Consider the following 23,252-nt stretch of genomic DNA (forward strand, 5'->3'; position numbering starts at 1 on the left):
CCAACAGTAACTGGTAAGCAAGTGACTGATTTTTGCATTCCAACCTCATGGTGGGATGCAAACTGAAGTGTATTAAAATGTATGTTAGAAAATTGCCGTCAGCCAGTTCTGCTGTGACAAAAGACTTGTGCTAGCTGTAATAGAGTGAGTTGTAAACACTGAGCTTAGTTTTTCTCATCTCTTTTTAATATGGGACACATAAAGCTGAATATGTCTCAAATTCTATGTTCCCTAGTGGAGAGAAAGCCACCAGGAAAGGATGTTGTGTTCTTGTTGGACGGATCTGATGGCACTAGAAGTGCATTCCCAGCTATGCGAGACTTTGTGCAAAGAGTAGTCGAGACACTGAGTCTGGATGACAACAAAGACCGTGTCTCAGTGGTTCAGTACAGCAGAGATCCGGCTGTCCAATTCTATCTGAACACGTACTCAACAAAGGCCGTGATCCTTGACACTGTCAGAGGTTTGAGGCACAAAGGCGGAAGACCCCTCAACACTGGAGCCGCTCTGCAGTACTTGAGGGACAATGTCTTCACGGCCTCTGCTGGAAGCAGGCGCCTGGAAGGAGTTCCACAGGTGCTAATAGTGCTAAGTGGTGGACGTTCTTCTGACAGTGTTGACGCACCAGCCTCCGCTCTCAAACAGCTGGGTGTCTTGATCTTTGCAATAGGAAGCAGGGGCTCTGATAGCAGAGAGCTGGAGACGATATCTCACGATCCCACTTCTGCTCTCTCTGTATCTGAATTCACGGACCTTCCCAGTGTCCAACAGCAACTTCAGTCCTCGGTGGAGGCTGTGGTAATTGACGTTACCCCAGAATCACCAACTGTACCTGGTATGTTAACAAGCATGACCTCTTGCTGTCCTGAATGGCTACCTGACTTGTTTCAGTTACACTAACGGAAAGAAATTTAGTGTGATAGTTGTTTATCTCCAAGTGTTTTGAACGAGAGGTAGTGGACTATGTTCCTGCCATTTATTAGTAAAGTAGGCAGTGCTAGAGCTTTTCAAAACAATAGTCTACGACTTCATGATTAATCCACCAGATTGCTTCTTTGGGAGGCTATTTAAAACATTTTTCTGTCTTCCTCTCATTTCTCAGTTGACAGTGGCAAAAAAGATATCGTGTTCCTTCTGGATGGTTCTGATGGCACAAGGAATGGCTTCCCTGCCATGCGTGAATTTGTTGAGAGAGTTGTGGAGAAACTCAATGTGGGCCAAAACAATGACCGTGTCTCTGTGGTCCAGTACAGCAGAGATCCAGAGGTCAATTTCTATCTGAACACACACGCCACAAAAGAGGATATCGTGGATTCGGTCAGAGGGCTGAAACACAGAGGAGGCAGACCCCTCAACACCGGGGCAGCCCTCCAGTACGTCAGAGACAACGTCTTTACACCCTCCTCTGGCAGTAGACGCCTGCAAGGTGTTCCACAGATGCTGATCCTGCTAAATGGTGGAAGGTCTTTTGACAATGTAGATTCCCCAGCCACTGCTCTCAAACAGCAGGGCATCTTTGTGATTGGCATTGGAACAAGGAACTCTGACAGAAGTGAGCTGCAGAAGATATCATATGAGCCTAGCTATGCTCTATCCGTGTCTGACTTCACTGACCTCCCCACTGTCCAAGAACAGCTCTCCTCTGTCATGAGCACAGTGCGAGTGAGGGCGACACCCATGACACCAACAGTAACTGGTAAGCAAGTGACTGATTTTTGCATTCCAACCTCATGGTGGGATGCAAACTGAAGTGTATTAAAATGTATGTTAGAAAATTGCCGTCAGCCAGTTCTGCTGTGACAAAAGACTTGTGCTAGCTGTAATAGAGTGAGTTGTAAACACTGAGCTTAGTTTTTCTCATCTCTTTTTAATATGGGACACATAAAGCTGAATATGTCTCAAATTCTATGTTCCCTAGTGGAGAGAAAGCCACCAGGAAAGGATGTTGTGTTCTTGTTGGACGGATCTGATGGCACTAGAAGTGCGTTCCCAGCTATGCGAGACTTTGTGCAAAGAGTAGTCGAGACACTGAGTCTGGATGACAACAAAGACCGTGTCTCAGTGGTTCAGTACAGCAGAGATCCGGCTGTCCAATTCTATCTGAACACGTACTCAACAAAGGCCGTGATCCTTGACACTGTCAGAGGTTTGAGGCACAAAGGCGGAAGACCCCTCAACACTGGAGCCGCTCTGCAGTACTTGAGGGACAATGTCTTCACGGCCTCTGCTGGAAGCAGGCGCCTGGAAGGAGTTCCACAGGTGCTAATAGTGCTAAGTGGTGGACGTTCTTCTGACAGTGTTGACGCACCAGCCTCCGCTCTCAAACAGCTGGGTGTCTTGATCTTTGCAATAGGAAGCAGGGGCTCTGATAGCAGAGAGCTGGAGACGATATCTCACGATCCCACTTCTGCTCTCTCTGTATCTGAATTCACGGACCTTCCCAGTGTCCAACAGCAACTTCAGTCCTCGGTGGAGGCTGTGGTAATTGACGTTACCCCAGAATCACCAACTGTACCTGGTATGTTAACAAGCATGACCTCTTGCTGTCCTGAATGGCTACCTGACTTGTTTCAGTTACACTAACGGAAAGAAATTTAGTGTGATAGTTGTTTATCTCCAAGTGTTTTGAACGAGAGGTAGTGGACTATGTTCCTGCCATTTATTAGTAAAGTAGGCAGTGCTAGAGCTTTTCAAAACAATAGTCTACGACTTCATGATTAATCCACCAGATTGCTTCTTTGGGAGGCTATTTAAAACATTTTTCTGTCTTCCTCTCATTTCTCAGTTGACAGTGGCAAAAAAGATATCGTGTTCCTTCTGGATGGTTCTGATGGCACAAGGAATGGCTTCCCTGCCATGCGTGAATTTGTTGAGAGAGTTGTGGAGAAACTCAATGTGGGCCAAAACAATGACCGTGTCTCTGTGGTCCAGTACAGCAGAGATCCAGAGGTCAATTTCTATCTGAACACACACGCCACAAAAGAGGATATCGTGGATTCGGTCAGAGGGCTGAAACACAGAGGAGGCAGACCCCTCAACACCGGGGCAGCCCTCCAGTACGTCAGAGACAACGTCTTTACACCCTCCTCTGGCAGTAGACGCCTGCAAGGTGTTCCACAGATGCTGATCCTGCTAAATGGTGGAAGGTCTTTTGACAATGTAGATTCCCCAGCCACTGCTCTCAAACAGCAGGGCATCTTTGTGATTGGCATTGGAACAAGGAACTCTGACAGAAGTGAGCTGCAGAAGATATCATATGAGCCTAGCTATGCTCTATCCGTGTCTGACTTCACTGACCTCCCCACTGTCCAAGAACAGCTCTCCTCTGTCATGAGCACAGTGCGAGTGAGGGCGACACCCATGACACCAACAGTAACTGGTAAGCAAGTGACTGATTTTTGCATTCCAACCTCATGGTGGGATGCCAATTGAAGTGTATTAAAATGTATGTTAGCAAATTGCCGTCAGCCAGTTCTGCTGTGACAAAAGACTTGTGCTAGCTGTAATAGAGTGAGTTGTAAACACTGAGCTTAGTTTTTCTCATCTCTTTTTAATATGGGACACATAAAGCTGAATATGTCTCAAATTCTATGTTCCCTAGTGGAGAGAAAGCCACCAGGAAAGGATGTTGTGTTCTTGTTGGACGGATCTGATGGCACTAGAAGTGCATTCCCAGCTATGCGAGACTTTGTGCAAAGAGTAGTCGAGACACTGAGTCTGGATGACAACAAAGACCGTGTCTCAGTGGTTCAGTACAGCAGAGATCCGGCTGTCCAATTCTATCTGAACACGTACTCAACAAAGGCCGTGATCCTTGACACTGTCAGAGGTTTGAGGCACAAAGGCGGAAGACCCCTCAACACTGGAGCCGCTCTGCAGTACTTGAGGGACAATGTCTTCACGGCCTCTGCTGGAAGCAGGCGCCTGGAAGGAGTTCCACAGGTGCTAATAGTGCTAAGTGGTGGACGTTCTTCTGACAGTGTTGACGCACCAGCCTCCGCTCTCAAACAGCTGGGTGTCTTGATCTTTGCAATAGGAAGCAGGGGCTCTGATAGCAGAGAGCTGGAGACGATATCTCACGATCCCTCTTCTGCTCTCTCTGTATCTGAATTCACGGACCTTCCCAGTGTCCAACAGCAACTTCAGTCCTCGGTGGAGGCTGTGGTAGTTGACGTTACCCCAGAATCACCAACTCTACCTGGTATGTTAACAAGCATGACCTCTTGCTGTCCTGAATGGCTACCTGACTTGTTTCAGCTACACTAACGGAAAGAAATTTAGTGTGATAGTTGTTTATCTCCAAGTGTTTTGAACGAGAGGTAGTGGACTATGTTCCTGCCATTTATTAGTAAAGTAGGCAGTGCTAGAGCTTTTCAAAACAATAGTCTACGACTTCATGATTAATCCACCAGATTGCTTCTTTGGGAGGCTATTTAAAACATTTTTCTGTCTTCCTCTCATTTCTCAGTTGACAGTGGCAAAAAAGATATCGTGTTCCTTCTGGATGGTTCTGATGGCACAAGGAATGGCTTCCCTGCCATGCGTGAATTTGTTGAGAGAGTTGTGGAGAAACTCAATGTGGGCCAAAACAATGACCGTGTCTCTGTGGTCCAGTACAGCAGAGATCCAGAGGTCGATTTCTATCTGAACACACACGCCACAAAAGAGGATATCGTGAATTCGGTCAGAGGGCTCAGACACAGAGGAGGCAGACCCCTCAACACCGGGGCAGCCCTCCAGTACGTCAGAGACAACGTCTTTACAAACTCCTCTGGTAGTAGACGCCTGCAAGGTGTTCCACAGATGCTGATCCTGCTAAATGGTGGAAGGTCTTTTGACAATGTAGATTCCCCAGCCACTGCTCTCAAACAGCAGGGCATCTTTGTGATTGGCATTGGAACAAGGAACTCTGACAGAAGTGAGCTGCAGAAGATATCATATGAGCCTAGCTATGCTCTATCCGTGTCTGACTTCACTGACCTCCCCACTGTCCAAGAACAGCTCTCCTCTGTCATGAGCACAGTGCGAGTGAGGGCGACACCCATGACACCAACAGTAACTGGTAAGCAAGTGTCTGATTTTTGCATTCCAACCTCATGGTGGGATGCAAATTGAAGTGTATTAAAATGTATGTTAGCAAATTGCCGTCAGCCAGTTCTGCTGTGACAAAAGAGTTGTGCTAGCTATAATAGAGTGAGTTGTAAACACTGAGCTTAGTTTTTCTCATCTCTTTTTAATATGGGACACATAAAGCTGAATATGTCTCAAATTCTATGTTCCCTAGTGGAGAGAAAGCCACCAGGAAAGGATGTTGTGTTCTTGTTGGACGGATCTGATGGCACTAGAAGTGCATTCCCAGCTATGCGAGACTTTGTGCAAAGAGTAGTCGAGACACTGAGTCTGGATGACAACAAAGACCGTGTCTCAGTGGTTCAGTACAGCAGAGATCCGGCTGTCCAATTCTATCTGAACACGTACTCAACAAAGGCCGTGATCCTTGACACTGTCAGAGGTTTGAGGCACAAAGGCGGAAGACCCCTCAACACTGGAGCCGCTCTGCAGTACTTGAGGGACAATGTCTTCACAGCCTCTGCTGGAAGCAGGCGCCTGGAAGGAGTTCCACAGGTGCTAATAGTGCTAAGTGGTGGACGTTCTTCTGACAGTGTTGACGCACCAGCCTCCGCTCTCAAACAGCTGGGTGTCTTGATCTTTGCAATAGGAAGCAGGGGCTCTGATAGCAGAGAGCTGGAGAAGATATCTCACGATCCCACTTCTGCTCTCTCTGTATCTGAATTCACGGACCTTCCCAGTGTCCAACAGCAACTTCAGTCCTCGGTGGAGGCTGTGGTAATTGACGTTACCCCAGAATCACCAACTGTACCTGGTATGTTAACAAGCATGACCTCTTGCTGTCCTGAATGGCTACCTGACTTGTTTCAGTTACACTAACGGAAAGAAATTTAGTGTGATAGTTGTTTATCTCCAAGTGTTTTGAACGAGAGGTAGTGGACTATGTTCCTGCCATTTATTAGTAAAGTAGGCAGTGCTAGAGCTTTTCAAAACAATAGTCTACGACTTCATGATTAATCCACCAGATTGCTTCTTTGGGAGGCTATTTAAAACATTTTTCTGTCTTCCTCTCATTTCTCAGTTGACAGTGGCAAAAAAGATATCGTGTTCCTTCTGGATGGTTCTGATGGCACAAGGAATGGCTTCCCTGCCATGCGTGAATTTGTTGAGAGAGTTGTGGAGAAACTCAATGTGGGCCAAAACAATGACCGTGTCTCTGTGGTCCAGTACAGCAGAGATCCAGAGGTCAATTTCTATCTGAACACACACGCCACAAAAGAGGATATCGTGGATTCGGTCAGAGGGCTGAAACACAGAGGAGGCAGACCCCTCAACACTGGGGCAGCCCTCCAGTACGTCAGAGACAACGTCTTTACACCCTCCTCTGGCAGTAGACGCCTGCAAGGTGTTCCACAGATGCTGATCCTGCTAAATGGTGGAAGGTCTTTTGACAATGTAGATTCCCCAGCCACTGCTCTCAAACAGCAGGGCATCTTTGTGATTGGCATTGGAACAAGGAACTCTGACAGAAGTGAGCTGCAGAAGATATCATATGAGCCTAGCTATGCTCTATCCGTGTCTGACTTCACTGACCTCCCCACTGTCCAAGAACAGCTCTCCTCTGTCATGAGCACAGTGCGAGTGAGGGCGACACCCATGACACCAACAGTAACTGGTAAGCAAGTGACTGATTTTTGCATCCCAACCTCATGGTGGGATGCAAACTGAAGTGTATTAAAATGTATGTTAGCAAATTGCTAAGCCAGTTCTGCTGTGACAAAAGACTTGTGCTAGCTGTAATAGAGTGAGTTGTAAACACTGAGCTTAGTTTTTCTCATCTCTTTTTAATATGGGACACATAAAGCTGAATATGTCTCAAATTCTATGTTCCCTAGTGGAGAGAAAGCCACCAGGAAAGGATGTTGTGTTCTTGTTGGACGGATCTGATGGCACTAGAAGTGCATTCCCAGCTATGCGAGACTTTGTGCAAAGAGTAGTCGAGACACTGAGTCTGGATGACAACAAAGACCGTGTCTCAGTGGTTCAGTACAGCAGAGATCCGGCTGTCCAATTCTATCTGAACACATACTCAACAAAGGCCGTGATTCTTGACACTGTCAGAGGTTTGAGGCACAAAGGCGGAAGACCCCTCAACACTGGAGCCGCTCTGCAGTACTTGAGGGACAATGTCTTCACGGCCTCTGCTGGAAGCAGGCGCCTGGAAGGAGTTCCACAGGTGCTAATAGTGCTAAGTGGTGGACGTTCTTCTGACAGTGTTGACGCACCAGCCTCCGCTCTCAAACAGCTTGGTGTCTTAACCTTTTCAATTGGAACCAGGAGGTCTGATATTAGGGAATTGCAGAGGATATCTCACAATCCCACTTCTGCTCTTTCTGTATCTGAATTCACTTACCTTCCCAATGTCCAACAACAACTTCAGTCCTTCGTGGAGGCTGTGGTAATTGACGCTACTCCAGAATCACCAACTGTACCTGGTATGTTAGCAATCATGGTGTCTCACCTCTCACCTTTTGTGGCTCATTCAGCAATTCACAACCATCTTAAGTTGTTTTTATTTTGATGCATCACTGTCAAACAACAGCAGGCGGTCACAAATTAACCACACCCTCCTTGTTTTCCACAACATCAATCAATTATTACTCTCATTATTTTACATTTGCGTGAGTGTCTGTGATGGCATCCCTTTCATCTCCATTCATGAAAGTAACATCCTATGTTCTTCTTGCTATTCCATAAGCAATCATGATATCTGTATCACAATAATTACTGATTTATTTTCAGTTCACCCTGCCCTTTTACCTCTGCACCTAATGAACCCTCACATTTGCAGTTATTGCTTTTTACCATATTGATTTTTTTCATTTTCATGTATGGCTTTCAATTTTCCACTTGTGGATTTTTGAAAAAAAAAAAAAGAGAAGTCATTTGAAGATTTGTTTTGAGAATTTTTTGAGAATTTTTTGGCAAGAAAATGTGATCCAAATAGTATTCAAGGATCTGCACTTTTTAAACAGTTAGGACATTCTTGACTCTGATGATGTTCTTTAGTCTGAGTCTTGCCAGCAACCACTTGTTCTCTTTTTCATCTTATTCTTATTTTTCATGTTCTTTTTAATCTTATTCATATTCTCTTCTGATTATTTTTTAGATCTTTATTTCCATCCATCATCCGTGTTCGTATTGCTTATAAAAATATTTTTCTACCTTGTTTGTATCAACAACAGCAATATTAATCTTCTTTCCTTTTCTGGCAGCATTGTCAGGAGGCTTGTCTTTCTATTTTCAAGCAATTCTTTGGAATGATCTTCTAATCATTTTAGTTGTTCTTACTTACTGTGATTATTTCACATTTTGCATTATGCACAGAATGACAGGATATTAGTTTCATCATGGACAGATGGCCACATAAACAACTTTCCTTGAATTCATAATTTGGACGAAAAAGCTGTAGTCCAGCAAAGCAACAACTGTGTAGTTTTTCTCCTGTTGGAATGAGCTGAATATTATCACCGTAGTTTAAAAATGGCAGCACAATTTATAATAAATGAGGAATACTGTATTTATATGTCATCAGCAAAGAAAAGGTTACACTTCATAAAAGAAAAAAAAAGGCTTTTATTGTTACATATATGGCAACTCATATGTCAGGTAATAAATTTAGGATGTGAATCACTGTAGTCTTTATTTTAAATTAGAATTGTGTTGTTTTCTGCTGATGGTTTCAAAAGTGACATTTTCATTCAGCAGAAATTGTTCCTCAAATGTTTGCACTCTGGGTGGCTGACACTTGATGTTGTGAATCCTAATGCTGCCTGAAAAAAAAAAAAAAAACACACATAGGTTTGAACCATTTGAATATCTTTTTTTTTTTCTGCATTATGTCCGTAAAAGAGAAAACCAATACAACGAGAGATATATTTGTATCTTTTTAAAAAAAAATCTACATACCTAAAATCCGTTTCTGTGTTATTGTAATCAGCTGTTTTTGAACTTTATAGTTAATAAGTCCAAGATAGTTGTCTGCAAGCATCCATTTACAAAAAAATATTCAGGTGGAAAAGAACCCCTTCTGCTTTAGTGTGTTCAAACTTACATTCCTCAATGCCAGTAGCATTTATAGTGATTCTGACTGCTGGGGATAAAACCTTGTTAGCTTTGAGTGTTACCTTTCAAAAGACACCATAACCATGTATGTACTCCAGTGGTTCAAAAACAACTTTCAGTTTGGATATGCCTTGGATAGGCATAACTGCTGCAATGATGTTCCTTTGACTTTTTGTCCCATATGTTGTTTATGCATGTAGCAGAACATAATATTGCCTTTTCTCTTTCTCTTCCAGCCGAGTCGCAGGGCCCCCGGAAGGATGTCATTTTCCTTGTTGATGGATCTGATGGTGTTGGACGGGAATTTCCTATCATCCAGGAGTTTATCCGCAGGGTTGTAGATAGTCTAAATGTGGGTGAGAATAAGATTCGGATTGGTGTAGTCCAGTATGGTGACTTTGCTCGGGCTGACATGTATCTGAACACACATACAACCAAAGAAGGCGTTTTGAATGCTGTCAGGGGAATAAGGCAGCGAGGAGGAAGACAACGTAACCTGGGTCAGGCCTTGCAGTTCCTCAGTCAGGATGTTCTGACAGCAGCACGTGGCAGCAGGAAACAAGAGGGTGTACCTCAGTTTGTGATTGTCGTCTCCAGTGGACCTTCAACAGATGACATCGGTCGTGCAGCCGTTTCCCTCAAACAATCTCGAGTTATTCCCTTCAGCATTGGGACCAGGGATGTTAACCCTTCAGAGCTCCGGGTGGTGTCATACGTGCCGAACTATGCCTTCGCTGTAGATGACCTCCCTGGTTTGTACACAGTCCAAGAAAACTTGATTACCACTCTGACTGAGTTATCGGATGATGATATCGCCAGAATGCGTCCAGTATTCCCAACCTATGAAGGTAATTTTACTCAGTAAATTATGTAAAAAAAACAAACTGCAAACTGCAAAAAAAACCTCCTAACTGCAATCTAAATATCAAGTTATAAGTTGTGACCCTTTTTTTACCCAATATTTGAATTTACCAGTTATTCTGTATGTCTATTAGGAACTCTGTGGTTAGTAATCATACCATATTGCTGTGCTTGCCTTCTTTCTGAGCAGTAATCACTCCAGCACCTGCAGAAGGAGACAGGAGGGATGTCGTATTTCTAATTGATGGCACGACAGCAGTGCGTAGTGAATTCCCGTCTATCCGTGACATGATAAGAAGAGTTGTGGACAAGCTGGATGTAGGACTGGATAAGGTCAGAGTTTCGGTGGTACAGTACAGTGATGACCCAAAGTTAGAATTCCTTCTGAATGAATTCTCCACCAAAGAGGAGGTACGCCAGGCTGTGATGAAACTTAAAAGCAAAGGAGGGAACCGCCTGAATACAGGTCGTGCGCTTGAGTGGGTTTCCAGAAACATCTACCAGAGGTCAGCTGGAAGTCGCCTTGAGGATGGAGTGCCGCAGTTCCTCATTCTAGTTACAGGTGGCAAGTCTACAGATGATGTATCCACTGCAGCTGACCAACTCAAGAGAAACCAGGTCGCACCTCTTGCCATTGGTTCAAGGAATGCAGACCCTAATGAACTGAGACAGATTTCCCTGAGGCCCGAACTTGCTTATACAGTTGACAGTTTCCAGCAGCTTCCAAGAGTGGAGACGCAGCTCATTGATTCAGTCAAAACAATATCCACCACTGATATCAGCAGTTATGTTCCTCCCACAGTGGACTTAGGTAAGAAATACTATCTATATTCAAGGTTTAAGTTAACTTCAAGTTATTAATAATAACTGATTGTTTTCACTATTTACAATTTAGCAGTATTTTTCATTCATTTGCCACAACTGACAAAAAGTTCCTGTCCACTACTACAAAGTCCTGGAGCTTGATTCTCTTCTACAATTCTGTTATATTGGTAATAAATAATAGACTTCAAAATAAAGTATATCTCCCTTTCTCTTTGTTGTGTTTATTTGCAGGCAACCTAAATCTTGGGAAAAAGGACATTCTCTTCCTTATTGATGGCTCAGACAGTACAGGTGCTGCTGGCATCGCTCACATCCGTGACTTCATCCTCAGCATTGTCCAACAACTCGACGTGCAGCCTGATCAAGTGCGTGTCGCTGTTGTCCAGTATGCAGACAGAGTTAAAACAGAGTTCTCACTCAACTCACACAACAACAAGCCGGCTGTTATCTCTGCTATCAAAAGACTTCGTCAGATGGGTGGCCGCTCATCAGATCTGGCTGATGCCATTAAGTATGTTATAGAGAATGAGTTAAAACCCTCCTCCGGTGTTCGTCTGTCTGAGGCCTCCCAGCATCTTGTGGTTCTCACAGGCGCACGTTCTTCCCAAGATGTTTCCATCTATGGACCTCTGCTTAAGGGTTCCCGGGTCAACTGTATTGGTGTTGGAGCTGGTGGTGCTAACACAAGGCAGCTAACCCAAATTGCCACCTCCTCAGATGATGTCCTTCAGGTTCCTACATTCCCTGGCCTGCCAGCAATCCAGGATAGGTTTGTTGCCAGGTTGAGTGGGAGCATCCCAGTTATACAAGACCCAGTTTTCCCGGGTCCAAGTAAGTTGTGCAAAAATACACAGATACATAGATAACACGTTTCACCCAGAACTAACCATATAGTCAAAGGATGCTAAAATGTAATGAATCACTCTTTGTCCTTTTCTTCTCCTGTTCTCACCCTTCTTTACCCTGTCCTCTTCAATATCTCATTTTCCTTATCATAGGCCTGCCTGCATCCAAAAAGGCTGATATCGTGTTTTTAGTGGATGGCTCCATTAACTTGAGCAGGAACGACTTCAGTGAAGTGAAGATTTTTATCAGCAACCTAATTGATCTGTTCTACACTGAGAGAGACGACCTGCGGATTGGAATGGCACATTATGCTGCAGATGTGACTGATGTCTTCTACCTCAACACATACAAGAACAGGCAAGACGTTATGAACGGCATCAGCCGAGCAGAGTACAAAGGTGGAAACAGACTCAACACTGGTGCAGCCATTCGCCATGTTCAAGATGTTCACTTCACCAAAGAAAAAGGCAGCAGGGCGGATGAGGGCACTCCTCAGATTCTAATGGTAATCACTGCAGGGAATTCAGCTGATGACAGCAAAACAGCAGCCCTTGGTCTGAAGAAAAAGGGTGTGAGAGTCTTCGCTGTGGGAGTGGGCGACACTGAGATTGAGTTAGAGAACTTAGCAAGTGAGTCCACTACTGTCGCTCGGGCAAGCACCATTCAAGGACTTTCAGAGCTCAATGAGCAAATCCTGGAGACTCTGGACGATGAAGTCAAGGGGAAGCTGTGTGTTGGTGTGCCAGAAGCTCCTAAAGGTAAGAGGCATAGTTTTATTTTTTTAATTCAAATGGATTTTTTAGCTGAGCTGTTTCACATTAAACTAGCAATTTAAAATTCAAAAGTTTCCAGATGTTTCCTGTGGTTCAAATCTGTGCTCTGTATTACAGCCTGCAGCATAGAGGTGTTGGTGGGCTTTGATGTTAATGCCCAGAACATCTTCAGTGCGCAGACCAACCTCCAGAGTAAGATGGGTGCCATTCTGCAGAGAATTTCCAAAATGGCGTCTATCAGTTGCTCATCTGGGCAGATTCCCTCAGTGCAAGTGGGCATCCTGGCCATGGATTCTGCCTCTGAGCCTGTCCAGCTGGACTTCACAGACAATGCTGATGAGCTCTTTGAGGCCTTCAGAGCCCTACGGAGTCGTGGTCCCTTTGTCCTCAATGGCAAGACCATCTCAGCCTACACCAATAGGTTCAAAACCAGACAGGACAATGTTGTCAAGGTTGGTTACTGAAACAGCTTAAACTAGAGTTATCCCAAGCCAATCCAAGCATATCTTAAAGGATCAGTATTAGCTAAAATAAAGCAGATGGAAATAAGATACTTCCCTTGCTGAATTCTGCTGTGTTTAGTCCACCTCTGCCTATTGTGTTGCATTGTCATTCTCCTTTATGAAAGCCTGGCTGTGCACATATGCATTTTGCTTGCATGCCTGTAAAAATTAGAGTGCGTGAATGTTTTTGTGCACTCCAGTTCTGACACCTGGATTGGGAAAATACCATTACACAGATTCTTTAGTTTCTATCTCAAACCCTCTCTCTCTCATTAGCAAAGGACAGTGTAAAAACATCCAGATAGCAGCTTCTAATTGTGTCATACCTTTTGTCAATAGCAGGTCATATCAGCTGTTGCTGATTAACGTTAATTCTGTGAGTAGCTGAGGGCAGGAAACAATTACGCTTTTGTGTTGTCTAGTTAAGGTGTGCTTTGCAATTGTGTGTGAGGGAAGACACTCCACTCTGTAGCACCCCTAACCTTCAGAATGTGGATCAAATACCTCATGAAAAATAAGGTGTGCAAACCTTTTCAGCTCTGCAGCTCCTCTTTCACTGTGTCAGATACATATTTTAATCAACATTTAGGTAAATATGAGGATCAAATCAGGCTTGGTATTGGCAGATATTGCTACTATTAAGGGACTCAGATCTGGATTGCAGCCAGTGTACAGAAGTATGAAACTGAACTGCGTTTTTTTTTTTTTTTTCCGAAGGTTGTCATTCATCTGACTGATGGTCTGGATGCCCCCATTGCCGAAATGAAAAGGCGAGTTGAGGAACTTCAGTCAGGTAAGACATGATAAAGTACAAATGGGCCTCAGTGCTTGAACCTCTGTGAAACTAAAGCAGTATCATATTCAGAAGTAATTAGTGAGGATAAATCTGCTGTATGTTCAAATCAGGAGTGAACAGTTTCATCCTGGTCGGGCTGGAGCGGGTGCCCAGATTCGAGGAGGCTCTGCAACTGGAATTTGGTCGTGGCTTCAGGTACTCCAGACCCTTACGAGTCAATATCATGGACTTGGACTATGAGCTAATGGAAGAACTGGTGAGTACTAGTTATTAGACAGAATACTTTTTGAGCTTTATGTTGTCCACTTGAGTTACTTAATATTTGTTTTGTTTTGCTGTGCAGGACAATATTGCAGAGAGGGAATGCTGTGCAGTACCATGTAAATGTATTGGCACCAGAGGAGACCGAGGTGGAGTTGGACTTCCAGGGTCTAAGGTATCCAGTGTCAAAAAAACACAAAATATATTTTGTACTTCAAAATACACTCTTCCTATAATTATATCAGATAACGTTTCATCAGAAGCTAATACTTGTTCTCTTTGTCTTTCAGGGTAGTCCAGGATCACCAGGAAGCCAGGGACATCCTGGAGATGAGGGTGGACCTGTACGTTTGAATGCCTTGCTTACATATATGGTCACAGCCTGACAATGTTTCCATCAGACACCCTCTGCAGACTGCCCTTGTCTGTGACTGTTGTTTAACCATGTTTTTTTTTGTTTTTCTGTTCAGTGTTCTCTTTGTTTTCCACCACTTCAGGTTCGTTCATATTACAGCCCTCTTGTGTTTTGTCTGCATGTTTTATTGTCTTTATTCTGTGATGACAGGGAGAAAGAGGTCCTCCTGGTGTGAACGGAACTCAGGGTTTCCAGGGATGTCCTGGACAGAGAGGTGTCAAGGTAAAAGTTGCCATTCAGCTTAAACGTTTTTGGTTTTGTCATTTTTATCATTTATTTATTCGTTATAATGATGTAACATTATTCTGTTTGGTTTTTTTTTCAGGGTGGTCGTGGGTATTCAGGAGAAAAGGTGTGTGTTTTTCTTTTCTAAAACTTCTCATTATTAGATAAAGCTGTAAAACAAGCGAGGATCCACTCATCACCTAACCAACTGCTTTCATGTTGCAGGGTGAATTTGGAGAAATTGGGCTTGATGGAATCAATGGAGAAGAGGTAGGTGTTTGTTCTATGAGATTAAGTCCATTCCTTCTATATGTCACACATCATGCATGATAGCTTCTTGTTCCAGCTGTGTACCAAGTGAGTCCCACCAGTGTATTCACGTGCGAATGTGTTCTGGTTTATGCATGTCTGTGGGCTTCAATTGGCATCTGCTGTATGTTTTCAGGGCAAAAGTGGAGTCGCTGGACCCCCAGGAGATAGAGGAAATCCTGGCAGAAGAGTGAGTGTCTGGATGCAACTTCACATTTTTTCTATCCATTTTTTTCAGTGCTACCTCATCAGTGCTGATAAATGTTCACTTAACATATTCATTGCTTTTAGGGCCCCAAAGGCACCAAAGGACAAGCAGGAGACAATGGAGAAATTGGAATCAGAGGAGACCCAGTGAGTATTATGGAAACTGGTTATAGTGCTATTTACTGTCTTAACAATTATCCATAACATGCCATCTTGTGTTGATCATGGATACCTGAACTGATCCAGGCTGATTATAGAGTGTCACTATGTGCATTATTATTTGGAAATTTTTTTTATTTTTTTTTTTGGTGCAAAATCTACACATTCATCCATTCCTTAATAGCCCATTTACTGATCTTAAACTGCATGCTCAGCAATGGTCAGCAGTTTAAATTGTGTCTGATCATTTAGCATGTGACTGTGTACTTCCACCCCTTAGCTTGCCATTGCTCCCCCTGACTGTATATGAAAAAGTGATATCTGTCCAATAGGGTACAAGTGGACAAGACAACAACCGTGCAGGACCTAAAGGAGACCCCGGTGATGCTGGACCAGCGGTAACTTCTCTCCTTCACACATTGTCCTGCAATAGAATAAAATCCTGCCTGTAGCTCTTTAGCTGTTTTACATTACGTGGTTGTTTGCATGGGTTTGTTTAACTTTGACGTCTGCTCTGAAATGATAGGGAGAGCCTGGTGAGGATGGACAGAAGGGAGGCCCTGGTGAACTGGGAAGAAGGGTAAATAATGTTACCACGTGTTCATTATCTTTGCCAAACACTTACTGCTGTCTTTTGTTAATCAAGGCTTTCTTCTTCTCGCACCTCATTAGGGAGCTGATGGCAGAAGAGGCTCACCTGGACTGCCTGTAAGTCAATTTTTGGTGATAACATACATTGTTTGATACTTACTGCAGTAACTCTTGCAGGAGTTATAACATTTTGTTGTTTGCACGTCATTAAAGGGAAACGCTGGAAGGCCAGGAGCTGATGGTGTTGCAGGAGAGCCTGGTATTGGAGGACCTAGGGTAAGCCTGTCATCCTTGTATTTTACAGATTATTCAGTCTACAAATGCACCAAAACTTGTATCACAGCGAATGTTGTCATGACTGTTAATACTGACTGTGACTGGATTATTTATATATCTTCAAACGTGTGTTCATTCTTTACTCGTGGGTTGGAAGTCTATGTCTAATATACAAGAAACTGGTGTGTCATCGATGTCTGGTTTGTCTTTTTTAAGGGTCCACCGGGACCCATTGGTGCACCAGGACCCAGAGGAGAAGATGGAAACCCTGGTCCCAGGGTGAGTAGCCTGTTTTTGTTTAATTATATAAAATCTTTTGCCGTGTCTGTAACATATCAAACACATATTAATTCCAGTGAAATCATATATATTTATGCAACACATTTAAAATCAGCATCAGGTTTAAGCCATGATAAAATGCTGAACAGACATACTGAAGTTGCATTGTACTGCCACTCTTTGCAACACATGGAACATTGGTTTAACAGACTAAAAATCATTTGCACAGAGTGCTCCATTTTAAGAAAAGTAATGTCTTCTAATGCCTTAATGTTTTGTTTTCTAGGGTCCCGGAGGTACCCCTGGTCCCTCTGGAGAAAAGGGCAGAAGAGGAGCTCTTGGTCGCAAGGTACTGAGTGGGAGATGATTAGGCGTGGCTTATGTTCTTCCATAACAGGCTTGTTTCATATAAAAACACACTGGCCTAAGCCGAGCTCTCTCACATTACTGGACACACATGTGTAGTCTATTTGAGCAAACATGAAAGCGCTATAAGAAAACATCAAGGCTCCGCTTGAGATCTACTGCAAAAAAAAAAAAAAAAAAAGCATATGGGCTTAATTAAATGTATTGAAACGGGCCAGACAGCTTAAAGAAATATTTCACTCTTAATTTAAAGTCTTGACGTTGCCTTTGAGAGAGTCTGTCTCTGTCTCAGTCTCTGTATCTCTGCCTTTGCAGGGAGAGCCTGGAGATCCAGGACCTAAGGGTGTCGTCGGACCTCTTGGTCCCCGTGGAGAGCCTGTAAGAATGAAACCACATCATGCCTGCATGCACTGTAACGTAACACTGGAGAAAATTAGCACTGCAGGAAATATCAGACTTACTGTAGATGCTTAGTAATTTATGAAACCAGATGTCTATGCTTCATGATACAGTATACTATTATTTGATAATCTACTTAATAACTGTTGGACATATATGCCCAACTGTCCTAACATATGCAATGTTAGGACAGAGGGGAGCGGGAAGTGTTGCCCTTGTGTCCCCTTTCCTTCCAAGACTGTATGCAGCTTGCACATTACAAAGAAAACAAAGTGGTCGAGCATTTTTTTTTTCTTATAGGGTGAAGATGGTAAAGATGGGCTTGGCATCACTGGACCTAAAGGAAGAAAGGCAAGTGAATCTTGACCACTTGTAATATACATAAAAGTATATGGTAAGCAGAAGGTGCATGTGAAACAGTTTTAGAGCTGCCATGTAAAGCTCAAGCATCAGTGCAGCTATATACTCATTCAATGGGAGGATAATGATATACATAATTCTAAAGTACGTTTACATCTTCCTGCACAGGGTGACGAGGGCTTCCCAGGATTCCCAGGACTAAAGGTGAGAGAAAACACCGACTTTTGAAATCTCAACAGAAGTTGCAAATGATAGTGTTACCACGCTTTGACAATGTGCCTTTTGATTAATTGTCTTTACTTGCATCGCTCCAGGGAGCTCGTGGTGACCCAGGCACTAAGGGCGGACCTGGACCCAGAGGAAATCGTGGACAGAGGGTACGTTTTCAGACCCGACATAGGTCAGGTTAATATGAGAGTATATTCTAAATGTGACAGCAGACGCTATCCTCCTTCAGCTGGAATGGAAATCACTGGATATGTGTTTGACACACTAGAGGACTGGTGTTAAAGTTTTGTTTCAGATGTATAGTAGCTCTTGGCAGTGAATGAGCTAGATGAACATGCACATTAATGCTGGGTCAGTGTTGAAGACAGTGAGTCTTAAAGCCAAGCTCTTTTTAGAACTATTGACAGTTGAATAGCTTTAAAAGTGAATTGTTTATCGCTGACTTTTCATTCTTTTCAGGGTGTCTCTGGGAACATTGGTGCACCCGGACAGAAGGGAGAGGTTGGATACTCTGGGCCATATGTAAGCAACTTAAAGTTACTCTTTAACTTCTACATAACTAATCTTGAGTGGTCTGTTTTTGCTTGTGTCTTCTCATGGATGCTCAGTATAGTTATGTTAAGATCTTCACATGATTTAACTAAATTAATCATGTTATAAAAGCAGTACTAAAAATAAAAAAACCTTGACAACATCCAGCTGTTAACACAACTGTTGTTGCTGTTCCCATAGGGTCAGAAAGGACCGAGAGGACCAGGAGTCGTGGTATGTGCACATTTATCAAACTGTTTAAAGTTGAATGGGCTGAACAAAAAAAATCATTTCTGCTTGTGCTAAAAATCTTTCAACATTTTTCTTTTTGTCCTCAGCAATGCGACCTGGTCAAGAAGATCAGGGACAACTGTCGTAAGTATGATTTCATAACAATCAGCGATTTCATGCCATGATGTGAAAAGTAAAGATGTTTATGTCTCATGTGCTACAACTACTCACTACATGTTTTTGTTTTTTTTACTACCAGCTTGCTGTTACGGTAAGTACAAAAAACAGCATGAATAAGATAGAACTTTTTAAATACTGTGTATATACACCGTATGTACTACTACGCACAGAACACGATGCTCTATGTGTGCACCATTAGGTCAACAGGAGTGCCCGCTCTACCCCACTGAGCTGGCCTTTGCCCTGGATGTCTCTGAGGGCAATGGTCGTCCAACCTTCAACAACATGCGTGACACAGTCCTGCGCCTCCTCAGAGACATCACAATCGCTGAGAGCAACTGTCCAAGAGGAGCTCGCGTTGCTTTGACCCTGTACAACAACGAAGTGACCACTGAGATCCGCTTTGCTGATGCAATGAAGAAACGGGCCCTGTTGCAGCACATCGAGGGACTGCAGACCCTGCAGACCAAGAAGCCGCGCAACTTGGACACCGCAATGAGCTTTGTGGCCCAGAACACCTTCAAGAGAGTGCGCAGTGGTTTCCTCATGAGGAAGGTGGCCATCTTCTTTGTTGGTGGGCAAGTCACTCAGACACAAGCACTTACTAACGCAGCTCTTCGCCTCTACGATGCTGGAATCGCCACTCTGTTCTTGGTCAGCCGTGATGACAGAGCGCTCAGCAGAGCACTGCAGGTAAAACAAAAACAGGGCACATATCTCTAAGGGGAACATCTAGTGTCTCCATTCAAAGAAAAATCACACAATGCTCATTGTATTATTCATGTTTTTGCTTCTCTTTGAACACCAGAGCAACAACACGGCACTGGCCCAGGTGATTGTCCTTCCCAACCCTGGAACGGCACAGTACAATTCAGTCATCCAAAAGGTCATGAACTGCCATGTCTGCCTAGGTAAGATGTTTGTGCACCAATAATGACATCACAGTTCATTCTTGACTGAAAAATATACAATATTTAAAGATTGTCCTGATCTGATGTTAATCCAGATTTGTTGCCTCATGCATCCAATAGTTGCTCTATTTCCGACTATGAATTCTGAAAATTGGGGATATTTTTGTATTATTCGTTATTTTATCCCATTTTTCAAGTTTTAAGTATAAACATACTTTGTTAATACATTGCCAGATTTTCATTTTTGGAAAAATAAGAAAAATTAGCCCTAATGTTAGTATGTTTTTAATCTTGTGTGACCATTGTAAGACAAACCCTGGGCGATGACAGTATACTTGTAAAGAAAATCTGAATACATCTTGTGTTGATTAGAAATACATTGCCTCCATAAAAGTTATATTACATTACATATTTTCCTTTTTTAGACGCCTGCTCTCCGGACCAAATGTGTGACTATGTTCCCCCAAGGACTGGGCGAGACAAGAGGTCCTCCACCACAGACGTGGACATCGACATGGCTTTCATCATGGACAGCTCAGAGTCCACCTACCCGACAGTCTTCACAGAGATCAAACGCTACATAGCGCACATAGTGGAGCAGCTGCACGTGTCCTCAAATCCCACATCATCCATCCACCACGCCAGAGTGTCGGTGATCCAGCAAGCACCTTACGGGTTCATCCACAACAAAACTGGATCTCCCATCCATGTGGATATCGGCTTGACCGAGCACCACTCATCTGAAGACATCATCAAATTCGTGCTGGAGAAGACGCCGCAGTTAGAGGGCGGACGGGCACTGGCAGCGGCTATCGAATCGACCGTGGAGCAGGTGTTTGAGAAGGCACCTCTGCAGCGTGACAGGAAGGTACTGGTGCTCTTTGTGACAGGAAGTGTGGAAGAGGAAGAGGAGCAGCTGGTGCGTATTGCCACTGAGGTGAAGTGCAGAGGCTACTTCCTGGTCATCCTGGGCGTGGGTGAGAAGCTGAGTGCTGGAGACGTTCGTGTCTTGTCACGAATGGCAAGCGAGCCGACAGATGTCTTCTTCAAGCGGCTGGACAGCATCTCACACTTCTACGACAAATACATCCAGACCTTTGGCCAGCTGATGCCAAAGTACATCAGCAGTAAGTTCAGGATAGCTATCAGTCCATCAATCAATTTAATTGACTTTTTGCAGATTTTTAGATTTAGGCTTAATGCCATTAATTTCATCAGTTAATTCAGGTCTTTTCGTTCCAGTTGAAAATGCTTTCTACATGTCCCCTGAAGTCTCCAAAAACTGCAAGTGGTTCCAGAGTGACCAGCCACTGAAAAACCCCTTTGCATCATCACAGCAGCAGGAGTCAGTATTGTGGTTTTTTTGATGCCATGTCATTGGTTGCTGTTAATTTCACGGAAGCATTGACGGTTTTATTCCCTATTTGTTGGTGCGCTTATAGGAAACATCAGAAACATCATGAAAATCACCAAGCAGTTCATCAGAGAAAGCACAAAGGTGAGATTTTGGACTTACAGCAGCGTAAAATGAACTTAAACAACTTCAGCAGGCGATGTCGGGGTGAAGATTGATTTGGATTGCTTGATTCTGTTTTCTTCACTGAGAGTCATGCAGAGCTAACCGCTAACAGTGGCTGCCCATAAATCAGCAATCAGCACCAGAGTTCACACTTCTCTCAGACGCGTTTCTGCACACTTGACATCAGAAAAATGACTCGAAAACGATTTATTTCTTTCATCACCCTGACATTCAACCACAGCAGCTGCTAGCCTCCTTTTTCTGCTAACGTGTTTTTTTTTTTGTGCGCTGACTCCACTCCATCTAACCTCCTCAGATGCAGATGAGCTTCACATCACCAACGTCACCTCCAGCAGCTTGAAATTGCGTTGGAGCAGCCTGAACCCCAAGCTCTTCGTCTACTTTGAGGTAGTGGTGACACGGCTGCACGACCACGCGCTGGTGCTGAAGACCAACGTGTCGGGCACAGAGCTTTCCGTGGACAACTTGGAGAGCGCTCAAACGTATCATGCTGTGGTCACAGCCCACACTGCAGAGGGTCAAATTGTCTCCACCCGCAAAGGCATCATGACCACCAGTAAGTCCATAAACACATCTCCACATATGCTGTAAGCTTCCTTTTTATCCCACAAGATGACATATAAACGAGCAATAAGCAATATTTCCCCTGCCCCCTAACACAAAAGTAGGAATATAGTAAATATGTGGATTGAGAGTAGCTTGATAAATACCACCAGGGAATAAGACTTCTGGGTTTTTTACTTTGAAGCTCACACAAACACACATTGACACATTTTCCTTCTTCCCTTTTTCCTCCTTTAATGCATCGTAGTATTTTTGGGAGGGGGTGGTGTTATTTGTGCAATCAAGTAAATTAAAGCTAAGCTAAACATTAAACAGGCAGTTGTCTTCCTTGAATCACAGACTTCCCTCTAATATTGTAGCTGCTCCATGACCGCTCGTTTCACTTTGACAGAAGCAGCAGAGCCTGCTGAGCGTAAGCCAGCTGCCCAAGTCACCGGTACTGTAGACACCGCACCACTGGACAAACCAGAAACTGGTGAGTGACTTGCATGTGTAAGTGTGTGTGTGTATGCATTACATTTTCTTCTGCTGTGACCTCTATTCTGTAATTTTAAACGCACATTATTTAGCAGAAAAGATGCTTCTTTATGTGATTTGTACATCTTGTGTGGTGCACAGTACCCTGTGATTTAGGGAAGCTTGAGTTTGAAGAGAAACTCTAAGAGGGTAAATATGAATTTGAGCTGATTCCTAATAAGAACCATCTTTGGTTTTGTATTTTCTTCTGCTCTGGCCTCATCAGTCACACATCAGAACAACAATGCACCTCAGTAGGAACCAAAAATGTTGAACATTGTGCCGCCTTTGAACTTTCTGCAATTCATTCAGTACTTACTCTAGTGCTGTAATACTAGAGTTTGGCTGTGTTCCCTACGCAGAATGTTAGTCATATGAATAAAACCTTATGGTTTAACTCAAAGATATGAGTGTGCTATGCTGTAATGCAGCAATATTTTTATTCAACTACTACAAAAATGTGCTATTAATCAACTCGCTATTTCTTGCCAAAATGTACTGTTTCTCATTCAGGAAATCTTAGGAATCTACAGCTCAACTCTCTCAAGGCAGCTGAAGTCTTGGTTTATAGATTTAATCTTCTCCATGATTTGCTATGACAAGAAATGAGTTGAGGTTGTAATATCTGAGTCACCTTGGAGAAAAATGGATATTGTTACTGGAAATGGAGATGATTTACTTTGTACACTTTTGTCTCTGGAGTGAAACCTGACAGCTAGCATTGCTAAAAGTCAGTGAGCGCCGTGCTTTGATTTTTGTCATAATGACCCGTGAAGGAGTTTTTCTGGGGCTGATTTCTGGGATTGGTCACATGCAGATAACCTGGACCGCACAGCCATGCAAACCCTAGATGACTAAATGAACTAACATAAAACAGTAGCTGTAGTGATAACAGACTAACTTTT

At 43.5% G+C, this 23,252-nt stretch overlaps 1 protein-coding gene across 1 annotated transcript in view; it reads left to right on the forward strand.

The window, feature by feature from the left end:
- LOC139340680 (collagen alpha-3(VI) chain-like) overlaps nucleotides 1-23,252 on the forward strand; it is a gene marked incomplete at its 5' end in the record, with an annotated part of 41,938 nt that overhangs the window by 13,089 nt on the left and 5,597 nt on the right. Inside the window, 38 exons of the mRNA XM_070976591.1 lie at nucleotides 1,120-1,590; nucleotides 4,483-5,001; nucleotides 7,511-7,565; nucleotides 9,432-10,043; nucleotides 10,247-10,867; nucleotides 11,113-11,712; nucleotides 11,880-12,485; nucleotides 12,618-12,952; nucleotides 13,721-13,796; nucleotides 13,910-14,055; nucleotides 14,143-14,235; nucleotides 14,351-14,404; nucleotides 14,626-14,697; nucleotides 14,801-14,827; nucleotides 14,926-14,970; nucleotides 15,146-15,199; nucleotides 15,301-15,363; nucleotides 15,708-15,773; nucleotides 15,902-15,955; nucleotides 16,048-16,083; nucleotides 16,180-16,242; nucleotides 16,459-16,521; nucleotides 16,808-16,870; nucleotides 17,203-17,265; nucleotides 17,587-17,637; nucleotides 17,815-17,850; nucleotides 17,961-18,023; nucleotides 18,334-18,396; nucleotides 18,607-18,639; nucleotides 18,744-18,780; nucleotides 18,896-18,907; nucleotides 19,016-19,509; nucleotides 19,625-19,727; nucleotides 20,153-20,854; nucleotides 20,970-21,072; nucleotides 21,170-21,225; nucleotides 21,563-21,823; nucleotides 22,223-22,306. Of these exons, the coding sequence (XP_070832692.1) occupies nucleotides 1,120-1,590; nucleotides 4,483-5,001; nucleotides 7,511-7,565; nucleotides 9,432-10,043; nucleotides 10,247-10,867; nucleotides 11,113-11,712; nucleotides 11,880-12,485; nucleotides 12,618-12,952; nucleotides 13,721-13,796; nucleotides 13,910-14,055; nucleotides 14,143-14,235; nucleotides 14,351-14,404; nucleotides 14,626-14,697; nucleotides 14,801-14,827; nucleotides 14,926-14,970; nucleotides 15,146-15,199; nucleotides 15,301-15,363; nucleotides 15,708-15,773; nucleotides 15,902-15,955; nucleotides 16,048-16,083; nucleotides 16,180-16,242; nucleotides 16,459-16,521; nucleotides 16,808-16,870; nucleotides 17,203-17,265; nucleotides 17,587-17,637; nucleotides 17,815-17,850; nucleotides 17,961-18,023; nucleotides 18,334-18,396; nucleotides 18,607-18,639; nucleotides 18,744-18,780; nucleotides 18,896-18,907; nucleotides 19,016-19,509; nucleotides 19,625-19,727; nucleotides 20,153-20,854; nucleotides 20,970-21,072; nucleotides 21,170-21,225; nucleotides 21,563-21,823; nucleotides 22,223-22,306 (6,955 nt within the window). The remainder of the gene's footprint in view (nucleotides 1-1,119; nucleotides 1,591-4,482; nucleotides 5,002-7,510; nucleotides 7,566-9,431; nucleotides 10,044-10,246; nucleotides 10,868-11,112; nucleotides 11,713-11,879; nucleotides 12,486-12,617; nucleotides 12,953-13,720; nucleotides 13,797-13,909; nucleotides 14,056-14,142; nucleotides 14,236-14,350; nucleotides 14,405-14,625; nucleotides 14,698-14,800; nucleotides 14,828-14,925; nucleotides 14,971-15,145; nucleotides 15,200-15,300; nucleotides 15,364-15,707; nucleotides 15,774-15,901; nucleotides 15,956-16,047; nucleotides 16,084-16,179; nucleotides 16,243-16,458; nucleotides 16,522-16,807; nucleotides 16,871-17,202; nucleotides 17,266-17,586; nucleotides 17,638-17,814; nucleotides 17,851-17,960; nucleotides 18,024-18,333; nucleotides 18,397-18,606; nucleotides 18,640-18,743; nucleotides 18,781-18,895; nucleotides 18,908-19,015; nucleotides 19,510-19,624; nucleotides 19,728-20,152; nucleotides 20,855-20,969; nucleotides 21,073-21,169; nucleotides 21,226-21,562; nucleotides 21,824-22,222; nucleotides 22,307-23,252) is intronic.

Source organism: Chaetodon trifascialis, chromosome 12 (genome assembly GCF_039877785.1).
Source record: "Chaetodon trifascialis isolate fChaTrf1 chromosome 12, fChaTrf1.hap1, whole genome shotgun sequence".
NCBI classification, from domain to species: Eukaryota; Metazoa; Chordata; class Actinopteri; order Chaetodontiformes; family Chaetodontidae; genus Chaetodon; species Chaetodon trifascialis.